Source organism: Oreochromis niloticus, linkage group LG15, assembly GCF_001858045.2.
Source record: "Oreochromis niloticus isolate F11D_XX linkage group LG15, O_niloticus_UMD_NMBU, whole genome shotgun sequence".
Lineage (NCBI taxonomy): Eukaryota > Metazoa > Chordata > Actinopteri > Cichliformes > Cichlidae > Oreochromis > Oreochromis niloticus.
In genome coordinates, this window is record NC_031980.2 from 17,879,857 (window position 1) to 17,897,032 (window position 17,176).

A 17,176-nucleotide genomic window follows, 5' to 3' on the forward strand; every position below is an offset into this window, starting at 1 on the left:
GAGAAGATTTTCAGGATGCTCAGGGTTTTTAAACCAGGTTGATATGAGTTATGATTCCATGGTAACTTATGCTTTTTGTAAGTGCTGCTTCACTGACAAAGCAATGAAAAGTGATGAGGTGTGGTAGATTTGAATGCCACCATCTAATTACTTAATACTTAAACATTGATACGTAGATTGAAGTAGTCAGTGATATCGATCCATTGACCTTCTGACTGTTATATGACCCTCTCTAGCTCCTGAACCACAATTACCAGCGAAGGGAAGGTAACCTTCTAGCAGCTCCGTATTGTATGCTCTTGCTTTTCCAGTACTTGGCTTTCTCATATTTGCATGCATACATATCAGTGAGCTCATAAGATCAGGCCAGGTTAATTAGTATTAAACTCCAAACTATTAGTATCACAACTCACACCACAAATGTACCTTTAGGCCCGGCAGGTCCAATGTCTCCTTTTTCTCCCGGCATGCCATTGACCCCACCAGACCCTTTCATTCCCCGAGGGCCCTGGTTGCCTTTTTCTCCGGTAAATCCTGAAACACAAACAGACAATCATGAAAAAAACAAAACCTGCCTGTATTTTGCAACTGCCATTCTAAAAAGGCCAGAGACCCCACACATATGGACTATTTTGTACACTTTCTTGTGTTACTGGCAGCCAGAATGGAGCTACTGAGTCAACAGACAGGCAAACTTGATGACACACTGATTCTTCAGCTTGCAGATCTGTACTGCAATTCGTGTGGAAAAAGAAAAGATGTGGAAGAATGGATGAGGATGAAAAGAATTATAAACTCTAGAGGGGAGTGAAGATTTTATCGCCTGAGTGTCAACACTAACTGAACTAGACTGGAACATACTTGATCTAATCATGGTTTTCATTAGCTGTAATGTGGATCCGTGGTGTAAATAAACAATTACTGAATTTCTGTTAGGGTCCAGTCATCAGGTCTCCCAGTCCTATGTATGTCATTCCAACACAGCAAACAAACTCTATATTATTCTTTAAAGTGTATTAAGGTTTTGGAAGTCCTGTTAATATTAGTCCTGCTCATGTTCCACCATCTGGAATACACGAAAAACATCTTTTGTTTTGCTCCTAAAACATATCCACTCCATACCCCGTGGCATACAATGAGAACATTTGTTTAGAGTAAGCACAGTGAAATGTCTCAAAATTAGTGTGGTAATGAGTTATTGATTACACCGCTGAGGTAAGAGAAATCTTTTTAAAATGTCGCTGTGCTCTGACACACTCTGATTACACTGTTGTGACTGTTCAGAAATAAGAATAAAATAATTAGGTATTAGAGCCAGAAACGCAAAATAAACCGATGATGGATGAGGCCATATAACTCAGTTCAACTCAAAAAACCCACTGGGAAAATGCTATCTATCATAATTGGGATCCAGGGCAGAAATGTTCTTTTTGTTCTGCAGGCGAGTCCAACTGGACTGCTCCACATGTCAAGCAGGACGCAGGCTGGATGTGATGACAGATTCCTTTGGCTTCGGTGCAAGTGGAGCAACAGAACTCCATGTAGTGCAATAGAAACACAATGTGTAGACCTGGGTTATTAGAATTGATTATTCTTTTTAGAACTGGAAACAACAGTCAACATAAAATAAACAGATAACATAAACTAACATTGCTAAGGTAATTAATTTGAACAATCGGCCGTGTTGGGAAGGTTACTTTTAAAATGTATTCCACTACAAATTACAGAATACATGCCCCAAAATGTATTTTGCAACGTATTCCGTTACATTACTCAATGAGAGTAACGTATTCTGAATACTTTGGATTTTTTAATATATTATCATGCTTTTTACAACTGTATGAATGTACTAATGCTGTGCGATTTATTACTATTACTGAAGGTTAATCGCTATACCAATACCAACTGGATTTTTAAATCTTAATATAAAATGAGTAACAGTAGGGTGGACATTAGGCAAGCCTGCACCTTTTGTTGCAGCGATCTCGTATATAAAACAGGTCCGAGGCTCCGAACCGTAGTAAGGGGACCTCTGGCTAATATGTCGGTTCCGTGTCGGGCTCATAGCCGAAAACTAGCTTTACTTTGTTGTCTGGGTCAACTTTGCTAGCGCGAGACAAAGAGAGGCGTTGAAAGGCTGCTCCAACGGAACTTATTGTTTCGGAGGAAAACATGAACACAGTGTACAGTCGAGACATAATAGTTTACTTGCAACTGGGCTTGTCAGGCACTCTTTTTGGCTGCAGTGGCTATTATTATATTTACATGCTTCTAACTCCCGTTTCTGGCCGGTGACAACTCGTACTTTTCGACTCTCTTTTTTCTCCCTCCCTTGCTCACAGACACATAGCGGGTATGGCAGTCCATTCTCCCTGCAGCACGGACTACACTACCCATGAGGCTACATTCTCTAGGGCTATGCCTGTAACACTCTGCCTATTGCCTTCATATTAAATAATCTTTGTGAATAATTTTTAAAAATACTTCTTCACGTATTTTTAATACCTTTACAGTTAGAAAGTACTGCATCTGATTGAAGAAGCGAAAGTATTTATCAGAAGTAACATTCTCCTAGTGGAAGAACAGCCTCAGAATTGGACCTGTAAGGTTGTGTGGTTGACTTTATTCTTGGTAAACAGTAAAAAGATATATAACTTGGATTTATAAGAGACGCATTTCACGTCATGTTGTACATGGAGTCCTCAATGTGTTTTAACATTTCAACACAATGAATGTAATGGCAAATGCAGTTTGTCCTTTATGCTCAAAACAAGAAAAGCAGAACTGAACCAAGATTCAAGGTTATGGGAAGCTTCAGTTTACAAGACACCAAGTTCCTGTAAAGAGCTAATGTGTGTAATGGGATTCATGAAGACTTGACATCAGATTATGTCACATGCATAAAAAATATTTATTTTTATAGTATAGAGGGAGAAAACTGTGTTTTAGGAGTGTTTGGTGACATAGATGATTAAAATACCCCGTTTAACCACCAGAAGTGCTACACAGCAATGATTTTTATGTATAGGCCATTGGTTTGTCTATTTTCTCAAGATCTTCTCTAGTTTTTCAGGACTGTGTGTGTGCTACAGTAGTAATCATAAAGTATGAATCAGAAATTGTTCAAAATAAATTTTAAGCTGTAAGTTGACTTAAGTTTACTGTATATATTTTGTTTTTGATAATAATGTTTGTGAATAAAACTCCAGCTATTCATTTTTGTTCTTAAAAGTAATTTGAGTAAATGCCATGTTTAGGATGTACTGAAAGTATTTATTTCACACAGATAACACATCAAATGTTTGGCTTGAGTAAATCTAAAATTTTAAGAAAAAAAAAGTCACTTTCCATTTGATGGCAGTAACATGTAAGGAAGTTGTATAAAAACCCCAGCACATTTTCTCAGCTTAAACATTTGATTTGTTTTCTGTGTTCTTGTCACTTGAGAACCACTCTTTTTGGGAAATAGAATAATTCATATAATTCATATACCACTCCATCTGTTGAAATACAAAACAGTCATTCATGACAGTTAAACTGTAGTTTTTGTTTTGAGCTTTATTACTGCTAACATTAACAAAGGCTGATTGACAGTCATCTTGTCTAATTGGTAGTCCAAGTACTCAGTGGGTGCAAAGCATGAAGGAAGGAAGTAACAGCAAACTCACACAGCGGGAGGCGGAAAATGTATTCAGTAGATTTGTTAGACCTCAGGGATGCAAAGAGTCTGCTTCGGTAAGAACACTGCATGTTAAGTTAACTGTCCTCTCTTTTAATTGGTTAAGATGTTCCCACGCTGTTTTGGTCTGTTCAGGTTGGATTTTCATAGTCTTTTGTAAGTGCCTTTATGTTTGTATTTATTTATTTTTTTTAAAGGAAATGCATGTTAACAAGCACTTAAAGTCATCATGCACATATGTCAGATTTAGCCACACAAGCTAATTTTCATCTATAGTCTGGCAGGTTGATACAATATTAGATTAACCAACAAAACCAAACATTGAGAAGCATGTGAACATAAATAAAAGACAAAAACACATACTCCTATAACAGATTAAATTGTGTAAAAATCATTGTATGTAGAAGGATAGTAGTAGCGTAGTATATTTTCTCAGTTGACCAGTTTCCATATTCGGTCAAAATCACCTGCAGACTGTATTCTTTGTATGTCTTTGGACTATTAAATTTGAATATGTTTTTCCATTTTATGGTGTACATCGTATTATGATTGCTTAGACTAATTGGTGTGGTCTGGTATGACCTGCAGGAATTTGTTGGTTGTTAGAAACGTTAATAATTTAAGGAAAATAGCTTTAATTGAGGCCAAAAAAACTGCTGAACCCAAACAGACTTACTGCCAGTGACTGTTTTGATTAAAAACCATCTCCCCTCTAAAAAGCCTTCTTTCACTGAAGTTAACATTGGGGGTTTAATTATTCTGTCTTTGTTTTGGTCTTGCAGAGGGTTTGGTTCCATTCACTTTGCTAGATTTTTACAAAAGTTACGCCTTTTTAAACACTCAAGTTAGCAATTCTTTTTTTTTCACTTTTTCCTGGAACTATGGGCTGAGATGGGAGGGGGGTTCCCCTTTCAACAGGAAGATAATGCTTCTTGGAAATGTTCATTTTCAGCCAGGGAATGTGGATGGATGATGACAGGAGACAACCTGAGGGGTGATGATTCAAGAGGTACCAAGCTGAAAGGGGGACCCAGAACATCTGGAATCATGCTGTTGTTGTTTGTATCACACCATATCAATGAAAAATAGCCATGTCATGTTTCTGAGCTGCTCACTGTGAATGCATGAAGGTTTAAGCTGTATTTTTGGGGGAATTACCTGCAAGACTAAGACAGATGACACGTCTCACTGGCCCTATGTAAAAATAAATCCCCACCCAAAGTCTGCACTTTGTTTTCTTAAGCAGCTTTATATGACCTTTAATTCTTTCCACTCATAGTGTTATTAATGCAACTGCATGTAACATAACCAGAGGGAGCTTAAAAACAGAAAGTGTCTAATTTTTCGTCTTTCGTGTCACTCAAACATAAATCCTGGTATTCAAAAAAAGAGTCTTGTATCTCTTAAATTTGAGATATTCACATATATAGTTTAGCTATATTTTATAGCTCATATGGAACCTTTTTTTGTGGAACCTTCACGCCAAGACCCTTCCTTACCCTCCTTTCTTTTTTGTGTTCAGATAATTTGTACGTGTCTTCCAAAGCTGGAAAACTACATCAACTCCCACAAATTAAGCAGATCAGGATGAAGGTTTGGAGTATTGTAGCATTTAAATACATTTATTTTTTACATTTCTATACCCTCTTCTTGAAGGAAGATTAATCTAGATAAAAACCAGATAAGGACTAGATAAGTTTATTTTAACTAGATAAACATAAACTTTAACATAGCTTTATGAGGGAACAATTTTTTTTTATCTGCGTTTGTTCACAGAAATGTTTAAATGTCTTTTTAATATCCTGAAATCACCAAATTCTGAGTTGCTATTTTAAATGCTTAAACAGTTCAAAATGAATGTACAATATGAGCTTTTAGAGTGACTTTATCAATTTGACTCAGGTTAGAAACTTCTTATGTGGAGAAAAGCTGGTCAAGACAAAAGGATATAAAGGATATAAAAAAAAAAAATGTAGGAAAATCACCAAACTAAGTTGTTTGGATGTCTGCTCAATCATCCAGGTAAGGAAATCCCAAAAAGTGGATTCAGTTCATCTGGATGTGTTTTCAATTGACTTTTTTCAGTCTGACTTCTTCAGTCTTCTGAAAAAGTCAGACTGAAGACTTGGATAATTGATGACACATTTCTCCCATTGAAAACACTACGTCCAAATAAACAGAATCAACTTTTTGGGATTACGGAATCAAGTTATTAAATCGTCATGGGATTTGTGACACCTTTTACGGACTGACTTTCTATTGGAGCAGTAATTGAAAACTTCACTATGAAATGTTTCTCAATAAATGACTGGTCGTACTCACCTCTCAAGCCAGTAAAACCAGGAGCCCCAGGGGGCCCCAATTCTCCAGTGTCCCCTTTCTCTCCCTTAGGCCCCGGAGGTCCTGTAAAAAGAAGAAAAATTTTTTTTTGTAATAAATAATTTGAATGCTGCAAAACAACTTGTCTTCAATAGGAGGCACACTTCTTTAAAGCTGGTTATGACTCTCTTGTTTTTTCTCTCTTTTTTAAAATGTAAAATTAAGTAATATGTTGACAAAGAGACAAAACATCAGTTTGTTAGTAATTTTATGTTTATGTTTTTATGCAAACAAAATCAAAGATAATCCCATTTAAAACTGAAATATTTTGTAATGAAACATAGATTTACGTTATATAAATTATGTTTTTCATGTTGTGTCTATATGTGTTTCTGTTGCTTTACTAAAAGATATAACAGAACTTTAAATGAAAATAAGTCACCTGTTATCTTGAGGTCTGAAAATGTCTACAAATAACTTTTTTATTGATGACCTGCTGAGGAAATATCTTTTCTTGGAGATTAAATAAGAGCTTTTTGATTTATAGAAAGTGCATTAGGGTTAATTATACATTAAAAGTATGCTTTATGGTGCCTTCATTATTATTATCTAGCATGTTGGATGAGGAACATGTAGATTATCCCCTGAAAAGGTAATACATGGGACCAGACCTTTAATGCAGGCAGATAACTTTATTCATGTCACAAAACTATATTTATATTTATTACAGAGCCTATCAGACACAAAAAGTGACATATCTGGCAAATGTAGTGGGTCTTACAACTGGGCTAGGGCTTCGGTCCAAGCATTTGTTTAACTTGGAGGACTCCAGAGACTGAGTCAGAAAAGTCAAATAAAGAGAGAAGGAGAGCGAGAGGAGAGATCTGGCTACAATGAAAACCACATGTTAAACAAGGTGGACCACAACTTGGCTTGTAGGAAAGCTGAGAAATCTGAGGACCTGTTAGTGTCCTGTGGTTCTGATCCTTCACGACTCTAATTTGCAGGTTTCTGATTTAAAGAATCTACTTATAGATGTAGTAGTTCGCTAATATAGGGAGAGACCTGAATGTGATCCTCGAAATCTTAAACTGAATCCTAAACTTTAACATAAAGAGGTCAGAATCAGTGTCACATGGAAGCTTTTGGTGCACCTGGTGAGAAGACTTGCAGCAGCATTCTGGACTATTTGTAAGTGATCCAGGGATGATTTTCGCAGGCATAGGAATAATGAATCACAATAATCAGGGCATGATGAAATAAAAGCATGTGTAATCAGAATATACTTAATACTGCCAATGTTCTGCAGATGATAAAAACACATTTATACAATACAACCAACATTCTTATCAAAACTCAATGCCTGATCAAAAGTAACACCCAAATTTCTCACAGTCAGGAGAACTGAACACGAAATGCGTCCAAAATTCTCAATAACTGTGGAAATGAAGTTGTCAGGGGCACAGATAAGAACCTCTGTTCTTATGTTAGTATTTAAAGACAGATGTTTGGCTTCCATTCTGTTCTTTATAACATGGATGCAGTCCTGAGGATGGAAAATTTGGTTGCATTCTGGGGTTTAAATTAAATGTACAACTGGATATTATCTGTGTAACAATCAGATGCCTTCAGAGGTATTCAGGATGTGTCCAAGTGGACGCATATACAAAGCAAACAAGACAGACCCCAGAACTGTACCTTGGGGCACACCACAAAGTAAAGTTATAGGAGTGGAAACAAAATTAGAAGAAACAACTGAAAAGCTCTTGATATATATTCGAATATATTAAGAGCTTAAGTCTCTTAATTAGAATATCATTATCAGCTGTGCCAAAAGCAGCAAAGTCAAATGTGGCCAAAAGAGTCGACTTTATGGCTTTTTAAACTGTGAAATTGCCAAGAAGGACATGCATTTTGAACTTCCATCTCAAGAGAGTCTGAATTTCCTTCTGAATGTGAAATGTAAATGTTTTCAAAAAGTACTTAAACCTCTTAATAGGTTATTAGGGAATAGTTTAATTGGACGGATGCACTTAAGATTGAACTGGACTGTGTGTAGCCTATGAACCTAAATGAGTTTGACACCACTAAATTAGTTGTAAAAGTGACATGAATTAAATTGGCTTGATTACACTTGATAAAAACACATCAGGCTTTTTAAAGTCATGACAGGCAGATGACCAAATGATGAATTGAAATGATGAAAAATCGGCAAACTGATCTGTAATAAAAACTATATTTAAATGCAGTACTTGTTAAATTAGGCAAAGGACTGAATCTACCAAGTGTACATAAAATATTTTAGAAAGTGATGTGTCAGAAAAGGTTTCCATTAAAGCCTTTGTGCACACGTCCTGAGCTGGATTTGCCATAAATAATCCCCTGTCAGCAGTGAATAACTGAATTTTGAACTAGCAATTTTCTTTAATCCTACAATTTTTCTTTGGACACACACACAATTTTTTTTTTCTTTTTTTTGTCGAAATACTGACAACCCAACCCTTACTTCAGCTTTAGGCAATCACAGTACAGTCCTTTTAAAAACCAAAACGAAAAACAAACTACACCCTTATTGCTTCCGTTGGAGTTACTGAAGGTAAGAAGCAGCATGCTGACTTAGAAACTGCTCAGAGAAACTGCTAAAGCCTCAGAAGCTACACCTCAGACACTACAAGCCACAGTTACCATGTCAAATGTTAAAGTTCATGACAGTAAAATCAAGTAAAATTGAGGCCGATTTGGAAGTGATGCCAGAAGAAACTCAAAGTGAAGATCCATTATGCATAGCAAACAGCCCATAAGCACATAGTTCAACTCAGCATGGTGGTTGAGAGGGGACGATTTTGGCTTGTTGTGCAACCACATGACAGGGACCTGGATACAGTCATTGAGTTGATCTTGAACTCCTCTACATGCCAAAGAATTCTAGAGTCAAATGTGAGGCCAACTGTCTGACACCAGCAACAGGACAATGAGCCCAAGCACAGTAAGAAATTAACAACTAAATGAAAGATAAAAAGGATCAAGGTGTTGCAATGGCCCACAGACCAGATCTCCACTCTGAAAATAGGAATAGCAGGACCTGCAAAGAGCTATGCACAAACTGATGCTGCAATGGCAATGAACTAAAGCAATGTTAAAAAGATGTTATAAACGATTATTTCACTGTATAGTCTTGTGAAAACTTTCTTTTTCACTTGACTGAGACACATTAAGTACAGTTTTACCTTTCTAGGGTGGGTTAAGTTTAGGTTTATTACATATGATGGCCCAGACCTCATAGGGATAGAAAGATTTGCGGCTAGTAAGCAATAAATCAATACAGTTGAAAGGAAGTACATCCAAGCAGGACATGCTGCTCATGTCTGAATCCCTATCATATCCACTCATAGTAACAAAAATGCACTGACACCAGCCAAAAGGCTTTTGGCTTTTAAGCCTAATCTTTTGAGAAGACATTTTACTCTGGTGGTCTGTAAAAGTTTGTTTAAGCAGAGCTTCACATTATTAATCTTCTGGCTCTCGGAGACACTAGTCAGCTGACGGGGTTTCAACAATAACAACCCCAGTGGCCCCTCCTGGATCAGCCTGAAAACATCTGACAGCTCGGTCCAAGAATACAATTTCAGTGAAGAGTTCAGGCGCCTCCGTCCAATATCCAGTCTTGTTACAAATCTGAAGTGTGGCGCAACAGCTCGTTTTGTTTTGTCTACACATGTGCAGTCCAGAAAAAAGATCATCTCATTTACCACAATAACAAATGACACAAGGCATCACCTGTGTTGATGTTAGTTGAGAATACAGGATGTTGTAGCAAAGAACAGACAGATCTGTTTGCAGAAAGTGGCTGTATGGATGTAAGTGGACGGGATTATTTTATAAGAAGTGACTCATGATGGAGGCTTTAGTGATACTTTAGTGATACTACACTGATATAGTAAAAAATATATCTGCATTTAATACAAGTATGAATAATGAGCCTTCTCTATTTGTTCCCATGCTTGCTTTATGTTGAACATTAATTGAAGGAAACAAGGAATTTGATCTGGGAATTTCTTTCATCACACTTTTCATCAAGAATATGGAGCTTCATAAATTTTATCATTCCTACTTTATCTGGAACACATGTTTAGTACACTGGCCTTGAAGGACAAAGTGAGAGTGAAAAAATTTGAAAAGGAAACAAGATCTTAATCCAAAACACTGGAAAAAAACAAACAAAAGATTTGGCTGACATTTTTTGTTGGGCTGCTATTTTGGCACCTTGCCACAAAGATTATGTATTTATATAGATTAAAAAGCCCCAAACAAAAAGACCCCCAACAACAACTAACCATTCAGATCCTGAGTATGTTTATCCAATGCTGGACAACATCTATTGGGATGCTGAGGAGAACAGTCTTTTGGTGATCTATTGCTAGCTAAATTTAAGTAAATATTAATAATAATAAAAAAACTACAGACACTATGTGGCCTAGAGTACCAGCACCAGAAAACAGTGAGTCACATTATTATGGCTTTTACAAATGACCTCTCATTTGGTGGTGTCCTTAAACAACCACATGTGGGGCTGCTCACGAATAACAGCAAATATCCACACACATATTAACAGAGTGAAGTCAAATAGGCAACATGTGAAAACACACAAAGATACATGCACACTGCTGTCACAGTGAAAGATAGTTATGAAACACTGGCACGGCTGGAATACATGGTAACATACACGGAGACGGAGAGTGGAGAAAAGTTGTAATGACACGGCAAGAGAGGAGGGATTAGGAATAAAAACATGGGGAAAAAAATGAAAAAACAAAAAAGAGAGGAAAGTGCAGCTGTTGAAAGGCACAGACAGGCTGTTATAAAGTTATGTCATTGCACCAATCTTAGAATATTTTCTTTATAATCCTGAGACATATGTTTACATTTTTGTTGTTTAGACCTCTAAAGGTGCAGACTCCACAGACTTATGAGATCATACAGATTATAGAAAGACATTTAACACACAAGAGTGGAAAAAAAAGTCAGACAGATTTTAATGTGAACTTTAAGAAATTTGTATTCTTTTTTTTAAATCCTAAAACTGTAATTAAACACAGATAGTTTTGATCAAGGGGTATTTGTATAACCATAAATGAATTCTCTGTGAGAGAAATGTAACTCATTTAAATGTCAGTATGTTCTATGATTGAAAATCATGTGGTGATAAGACCCAGTGACATTTCTTACAATTATTCTTATCAGATGAGGTTTAAATGCTGAAACGTGTTCATAGAAAATTGTTTTTTAAGCTGAGAATGTGGAGTATGAAAAAATTATGCACTTAACTCAATTACACACATCTTACTCATGAAAAAGTTACATTATGCAAACTGAAGGATTCAATATTTTTAAACTTGACGAATGAATATGAGAAGAAAAAAAAACAAACTTCCCAGCCTGATTTTTGCTGCTTTGTTTGGCAAAAACAAAAGAAAAAAAAATCTCTGACCTAACTGTTGGATTTAATAGCTGGAAAATGTGTGTGTACTGTGAGTAAACTGATGTTGCACTGACTTCTTTTTCTTACAAAATCAATTAAGATGGCAAAAATAAAACCAGAAATTTTGATCATGTTTCCCATAAATGTGTCTTCCATCAGGTTCAACTTCACTGAACTCCAGACATTACGCTAGTTTGAAGGGACAACAATCAGAAGCTCCACTGGTCGATGTTTTGAAATGTTACAAATGTTCTGTTGGTTTGTATGATTGAAATCAAAAGAGAATTAACACAAGATTATAGATTCCACATTTCCATATCCTTCGTACTTGAATCCAAGTTGGCCTTGAAGTAAATACTGAAAGTTCATTACTGAACTTAAAAATACCATTTAACAAAAAAAGCGTCTTCGTCTTTAGTTCCTTTTGTATCGTGTGGCAAATCTTGGGTTAGCTCAGTCAGATCAATCTTAAAGATCACATTAGATCAGATTATTGAATAAGAATGAGCTGTAGATTTACCACACACTGACAGCCTAACAAAAATTCTTAACTTACATTATTCAAACTGTAGAATTTGCTTCATTGTAGTGAAGATTGCTGGGGTTTGTTGGTTATCAAATCAGCATTAAAGACTGTGTGGCTACAACTAGACCTTCCTTACATTAGGTCAGACATTGTTACAGGTGAATTTTGCCGTTATCAGTAAAGACATGAATTTAGTTTCAATAATTTCATCACTATCACATTAAAATCCAAATTTCTATCATTGGGATACCCTTGGGATGAGGGGCCTGAGCTTTCTCTTTGGCTGGCAACCCATACCCTGAAGTAGAGCCTGCTCTCACTCCCAAGGCGCAACATCCCGACGATTTGTCAAGTCCTGCGGCGTTCCTGAGGAAAGCGAAAGGTGACCTTCCGCGTTCTTATGCTACGCGCTGGGTTATGGGTGAAATCCAGTACAATCACGGTCCCGCGGTAATACACGTTCCAGCCATGTATTCCAGCCCTGACCCCAACCTTGTCTCTAATGCTTACCATAACCTTATCCCTAGCCTTAACCAGCACTATAATGACGTTAAATAGTGTTTTCCATAGCGATTTAAGTAAAATGAATGAACATGTGTAGATAGATTCCAAGCGGTTCTCGTGTTTACTCGTTTTTCCGGTCTCGTCATTTAGCGATGTGTTGGGTGCCCGGAAGCATAAAACGTTGACGATTTGTCACCTAGCATAAAATAAAGCAAGACCCCTGCAGCAAAGATTGGGTTAGGGTTGTAGGACACTACATCATATGAAATGTGGTTGTGAATAGTTAGCTGTATTCAATAGCAGATGACCTGTCTAGTGTATCCCATGATTCACTGTACATGGGATACTCATGGGACCCCCATGGCCCTCAACTGGATAAGCGGTTAATGTATGTATGTATGTATGTATGTATGCATGGAAGATTGCAAAACAGCTCACTAAGCAACTCGAGCTGCATTGCATCAGACACAATAACATGCCTCACATCATTTACCAAACACAACCTCCCAGTTTGGCAAGCTATTTTGACCATTTTTGTTTTGACCCTGATGGATGAACCAAACCATCCATTTGTAGGCTTTGATGTTTACTTGTCACTCCTCAATTTGTGTATCATATTTGAGTGGAGTGATGAGCTCTGGTGCCTGGACACCAAACTCTAGCCGTAGTCTTCTGCTGTAACGAAAGAATCATTTCAGATGTGACTTGTCTGGCTGAACTAACATATGGAAGCCGTAATTAAAATCATCTGGTGTATTTACCCTTAAGCAGGCAGATGTTACCGTAAGTTATACAGTTTTTGCATTAGTCATCAAAAAAAGTCTTGAAGCGATATTTTAAACAACTTCTCATGTTTCTGTTATTAATGCAACAAGTACCATGTGTGGCACGAAGATCACAGCGAGTCAGAGAAATTAAAGACAAATGAACTGAATAAGAAGAGAAGAGGAAAGAGATGAGAGCAAGAAGGAGGGTAAACATGGATAGAGATGTAAAACCTTTTTTGGCTGAGGTGACTGAGAGCTAACAACAAACAAATGGGGCTAAAGAGCTAAAACGAATGACAGAGCAGAGTGACTGAGTTTTCATTCTGTATGTAGCGTCTAAATTTAACCCACAATTGTTTCCAGGCTCAGGAGAAATGGCATCCCACCCACATGTGAAGCAGACACGAGATCAGGGGTCTCATTCAGTTTGAGTTGTCATCAATCAGCTTGGGCTGTGTCCCCTGCCAGCATTACATCATGGCATACCTATTTTGATTTTAACAAGCCAGAGAAGTCATTTGGTGCACTGGCAGCGAGAGTCATACCACGTCGGGACTAATCAGTTCTGCACAAATTGGAGGAAGAACATTCAGAGCTGCTTAAAAGCCCTGGGCAATATTCCCGCAATGTAAAATCATGTTTGCATGCTAGGGTCACTTGTACTTAATCACACTACAAACATCCACTGGCTCAGATGTGCTGTTGTTAAAGATCTTTGGGGGCATTAAGGTCCACCCAAAGGGATTAATTATACTATGATGTGAAGTTCTCATGTTCTTGCATGTTTTTAATGTATTCTCTTGATATATAAGGTACATTTTACTTTGTAAAGGTCACACTGGCTGTACAGTACAATGCAAAAGCTCTAGGTTCTCAGAGGAATCTGACTGTTCACCAATACAGCCATAATGATAATAATGAAAAACAATCCGCAGTTACATGAAGAACAAGGAGTTCTGCAACAGATGGTGCAGCTTCCATAGAGCCCCAGTCTCAATATCATGAAGTCATGGAGTATTACGTGATCACAGAAGACAATGTAGCAGAATAAATCTACAGAAGAGCTTTGGTAAGATGTTTGGCAAGTTCAGCAAATTCAGTAAGTACCATGTAAGGCATTATTATTATGGCTTACATGGTAAGACATAACATTATTATGATGTGTCATATTTTAATTTCAGCACTTTGTGATTTTTATCTGTGAAAGGTACTATAAAATACATTTTACTTACTTAGTTACTTAGTAACTGAATCTATCAGCACATATTTCTGAAGAATTTAAACCAAATTACCTGTTTGAGTGTTGCGTGTCACTTTAGAGGGCTTACTGTCTTCTTTCAAGTTTTTAATAAAGTATTAATGTTTTCTCCATACTCTATTAACATTATACTCCGACTGTTCTTCTTCATTCCTATTCATATTTTGCCGATGAGAACAAACATCAACATCTTTTTGCTGACCTTCTAATATTGTGAGGTTCTTCAGAGCCATGGAGTGCTCCCAGTCCTTCAGACGGAGGTCCTCTGTGATTGTGTTCAGGATCTCCATCTCATTCCTCAACTGGGCCTCCGTGTGGACGTGGGTCACCCATAAACTGCTGGTGTCCTCTGTTATGTTGCTGATCTGGATCTGAATGTGGGATGTTTATGACTCAGTTTATGAAAAGTAGATCTGATGTAGAGGTAACTTTTGTGCAAGCTATTATGAACATCTAACCTGTAAGTCACGTATCTTCAAATGGTGAATACTGACATCGTTGCTGAAGGTGTGGTTGACAGCTCCCACTGTCCAGTTGACCTCGTCTAATTTTTCCCTCAGTTCACTCACATGACTCGAGGTTTCCCTAAAGTAAATCAGAATCCCACAGAAGTCCATTTGAATATTATTAAATGCAGTAGACTACAAAAACTGTATTAAAACGTGTACCTCAGCAGGACGTCATGATCACGAAGCCACGTGGATGCTCGGGCCACCTCCGAACTCAAGCTCGTCAGGTTCCGACCCGCGGAGCTGCTTAGCGAGGACAACCTGTCATCCAACTGCACCAGGTAGCCTTCTGACTGTAGAGAGTGAGCCTGCATGCTCCTCAGCTCCACCTCCAGGCCCTACAAGGAAAAGGACTCTGACTAATGGTAGTATTTCTATCATCAGCCTTTATTTTTCAACCTGAAACTTAAATTAATTAAGCATGGATTGTTGGTTTGTTGCCTCTCAATGCTCCCCCTTATGCACTTCTCTTTTCACCAGCTAGCCAGTTTGCAGAAGCCCCTGACTGAGCCTGGTTCTGTTCGAAGCGTCTTCCTGTTATAAAGCGGTTCTTCCTTTCCACTGTTGCCAAGTGCTTGCTCATAGGGTGTTGTGTGATGACATGTAAAACTGTAACAAATAATTTGTGATACACAGTGAGGAACAGCTACACAGTTGAAAAACAGTGTTGTGTTCCCCCTATGATGGCCTTTGTCCCCCAAGTAAGACCCTACGAGGAAATAACATAAATAAACCATGCAAGGGAAAGATTTTAGAAAGTCCTAATACAGCAAAAATCAACTCAGATTAAACTTTTTTCTTTGCTGGATTAGCCATGCAACAACTTCCAGAAGTAATACTACAGCTTTTTATTAAAGTAGAGGAGAAGCCATGGCCTGAGAACAGTGGCTGTACCCATGCAACACTGCTGGCAGCTGAAGGTTGAGAAAGGGTTGCAATAAAGATTCTTAAAAGAACTCTGCAACACATCTGGAGTCAACATCAGAGGCATCTAAAAAGAAAAGTTTTTGCTAAATCACTGTCTCCTGGATAGATCAGACAGAGGAGATCCATAAGCAAAAAAAGGTCAAGTACCACCAACTGTTGTGCCTATTGTGAACCCAATCAAGTGTGCTACAGATCCCAGGCCAGTCAGTTAAGCTCCTGCTAACAGCAGAGGTGTGGAATAGAAGAGCCCAAAGAGTATTTTTGAAACACTACAGGGTGGCTGGGCATCTGGTCAAATGGGGGAGATGAGTTGGTCTCTAACAATTAAAGCCCCAAAACACTCAATGATGCTTGGGGTGAACCATTTCTGAGTATTTCTGTTTAAATTGGGCCACCTTCATTAATCACACTTTCCTTTATAAACATCTAAGATACAATAAGATGGGGTATCCAGATATCTTGTACCTTGATGAAGATCTCCAGCCTCTGCAGCCAGTTGCTGTGGTTCTGGAAGAGGTTTTCCAGTTTCCAGATGTTCTCCAGCAGGTCAGCCTGTTTGGACTCCTCTCCCAGGGTCTGCTGGAGCAGCTGGGAGCGCTCTGACATCCGGGTCGCATTCTCCGTCAGCACCTCCTGCCGCTGAGAAGACACCTGGGAGCGAGAGACTGGGGAGAGAAAGAGTGAGGAAGAGAGTCAGAGATTTGTTCTAAGTGTTGATGCAACGATCCCTCAGCTACAGCAAAAGTCCCCAAATCGAGGTTCATTTACTATCAATCACGGAGCTCGCCAGCACTGTAATGTAGAGCAGATGTTGAGTCAGACGCCTGCTGTGATTCTGGTTGTCTATTTATGCAGAATGTATTGTTTGGTTAAGTCAAGACCTAAATAGTTTTACGAGTTTCTTTACTTGGAGTGCATATGTAACATGACATTGTGGAAATTCTGCCTTCATTTTGAGTAATGTTGAAGTTGGCTTCTGCATGCAGGTATTCATCCAGCGCTTGGAGGAGTTTTGTTTTACAGGTATGATGCATTGACTTCCTATGATAAAAATTCCATTTCAAACATACTTCCCTCCTTCTTTACCATCTACCTAGTGTTCATCAACCCCTTCAAGGCTTATATAGTACAAAATTGAGGACGAGAGGACTTTTTTTTTGTCATACTACATTAAACAAAACCAAAGTGAATCCTTTCTATTAATGAAT

At 37.9% G+C, this 17,176-nt stretch overlaps 1 protein-coding gene across 1 annotated transcript in view; it reads right to left on the reverse strand.

Moving 5' to 3' along the window:
* The window catches only part of scara5 (scavenger receptor class A, member 5 (putative)), a 95,200-nt gene that overhangs the window by 37,116 nt on the left and 40,908 nt on the right, over nt 1-17,176 (reverse strand). Inside the window, exons 4-9 of the mRNA XM_019346219.2 lie at nt 16,434-16,633; nt 15,201-15,379; nt 14,991-15,117; nt 14,735-14,903; nt 6,002-6,082; nt 427-534 (exon numbers count right to left, since the gene is read on the reverse strand). Of these exons, the coding sequence (XP_019201764.1) occupies nt 427-534; nt 6,002-6,082; nt 14,735-14,903; nt 14,991-15,117; nt 15,201-15,379; nt 16,434-16,633 (864 nt within the window). The remainder of the gene's footprint in view (nt 1-426; nt 535-6,001; nt 6,083-14,734; nt 14,904-14,990; nt 15,118-15,200; nt 15,380-16,433; nt 16,634-17,176) is intronic.